Source organism: Camelina sativa, unplaced genomic scaffold, assembly GCF_000633955.1.
Source record: "Camelina sativa cultivar DH55 unplaced genomic scaffold, Cs unpScaffold00674, whole genome shotgun sequence".
Lineage (NCBI taxonomy): Eukaryota > Viridiplantae > Streptophyta > Magnoliopsida > Brassicales > Brassicaceae > Camelina > Camelina sativa.
This window is the reverse complement of record NW_010921810.1, coordinates 30,695-32,468: the sequence shown is the minus strand read 5'-3', so window position 1 is coordinate 32,468 and position 1,774 is coordinate 30,695. Positions and strand designations below refer to the sequence as shown.

The window sequence follows — 1,774 nt, the reverse complement described above, 5'->3', positions numbered from 1 at the left end:
TTGGTCTATGTATATTCGATCTCGACACCAAGCCGATTCTTTTCGATAGGTATATATAATTTTCGTAACCACATGTTTAATTATGAAATGAAATGAAAGAAGGATATAAAAAGAGGATTAAAGGGGATGAAGCCATGAAGGTTAAGGGGCCACCACAGTACATATTAGGTCTTAAAAAGACAAGCTTAGCTGTTTCCTTCCTTTTAAAACCAATCACTTTGTTTGGTCTTAAAGAAAAGCTTTCTCATCATTTTAGGGTTTTCTAGCAAAAGAAATCGAACAAAAGTTGCGTCCACAAACTTCCACACATAATTTAGTTTTGTCGTAATATATGTTTACGGTCGCAAGTTGTAATTATGCATCCAATTAATTTTATTCCATTGCTTATGGTTATGATTACTAGTTAGCGTGCAATATATATATTTTGTTGGAATCTAAGAGTATATATTTTGAGAAAGTTGAATATAGCAGAAAGTTTGGGAGATCCAAATACAATGTATATGGGTGATATTTTCAACTAAAGACGGATGCCTAACTCACAAAGTGGTGGCTCCATGTCTCGTGAATGTTTTGTTTTTGTATCTCTCGAGTTACGGACAATTTGGTCCGTCCATTCGGATCAAAAATTAGAACTATGATGAAACTTGAAATCTCGTTCTTAAGTCAGAGTAAATTCCAAACTTACTCAATTTCATCTAACCGGTTGAGACAACTTGTTTGCATTATAGCATAATGAAAGTGCCTTATTATTCCAAAAAACAATTATATACCTATTAACGAATTTTATATAACATTAGCCAGAAATAAAAAGAAACTTCCACCATATTTAGATTGGTCACAAGAAAACAAAACATGTAATTATAATCGGATGCATATATATATATATGAATGCATAGTTGTGGAGGTCAAAGGAATTAAAAGTACAATACATACATATTTACATACATATATATACCATTAAAACTTGGGTTTTCCAGGTAGATTAGCTTACTGGGTTTGATTGGTTGTGATAATGCATCAATATATACCATGTTCTATGGACATGTACACACACACATACACATACACATACGTATGCAGTTGCAAAAAAAATATCTAAGGTTGGTTGCCAATTGCTATCAGAAATGCTATAAATAACTCATCTAGGGTTAGGGTTAACAGCTGAGGGCCTCTTGCAATTGTCTTGATCTTTAACTCCCTAACTATTTCCAACCGTAGAAATTAAAGTTAAAGAAATTAAAACTTATTTATATATTTTTCTCTTCTTCTTTAATATATACACGTTATTACAACTTTAGATTCCATTAAAAAGTCAAGAAGCAGAAGAAGGAGCTGAGAGGGGAATTGAAGGGAGAAAAGCATGAGGAAGCGTCAGGTGGTATTGAGGAGATCTTCCCCGGAAGAACCTTCTAGAAGCTCGTCAACAGCTTCATCTCTGACGGTGAGAACTGTGAGATACGGTGAGTGTCAGAAGAACCATGCCGCCGCGGTTGGAGGTTATGCCGTTGACGGCTGCCGAGAGTTCATGGCAAGCCGGGGTGAGGAAGGTACATTGGCAGCTCTAACGTGCGCCGCCTGTGGCTGCCACCGCAGTTTCCATCGAAGAGAAATCGAAACCGAGGTTGTTTGTGACTGTAATTCACCTCCTTCTACTGGAAATTAGACAAGAAAAAAACTAGAGCTAGCTATGAGTTTGTTTGTGTCTTTGTGTGTGTTATACAGATGAAACTGAAAATATTATATTTGCTATCTTCTTCTTCTCCCCCCCCCCCCC

General features: G+C 36.2%; 1 protein-coding gene across 1 annotated transcript; it reads left to right on the top strand.

The window, feature by feature from the left end:
• Positions 1-1,076: 1,076 nt before the first annotated feature.
• Positions 1,077-1,751, top strand: LOC104773856 (mini zinc finger protein 2). Its single transcript, XM_010498527.2, has one exon. It carries the CDS (start codon positions 1,361-1,363, stop codon positions 1,661-1,663), a length of 303 nt encoding a protein of 100 aa, XP_010496829.1. The 5' UTR covers positions 1,077-1,360; the 3' UTR covers positions 1,664-1,751.
• Positions 1,752-1,774: the final 23 nt, after the last annotated feature.

Bases quoted from the DNA above. Each gene is read 5' to 3' on its own strand.
- LOC104773856 (XM_010498527.2), top strand. From the start codon at position 1,361: ATGAGGAAGCGTCAGGTGGTATTGAGGAGATCTTCCCCGGAAGAACCT.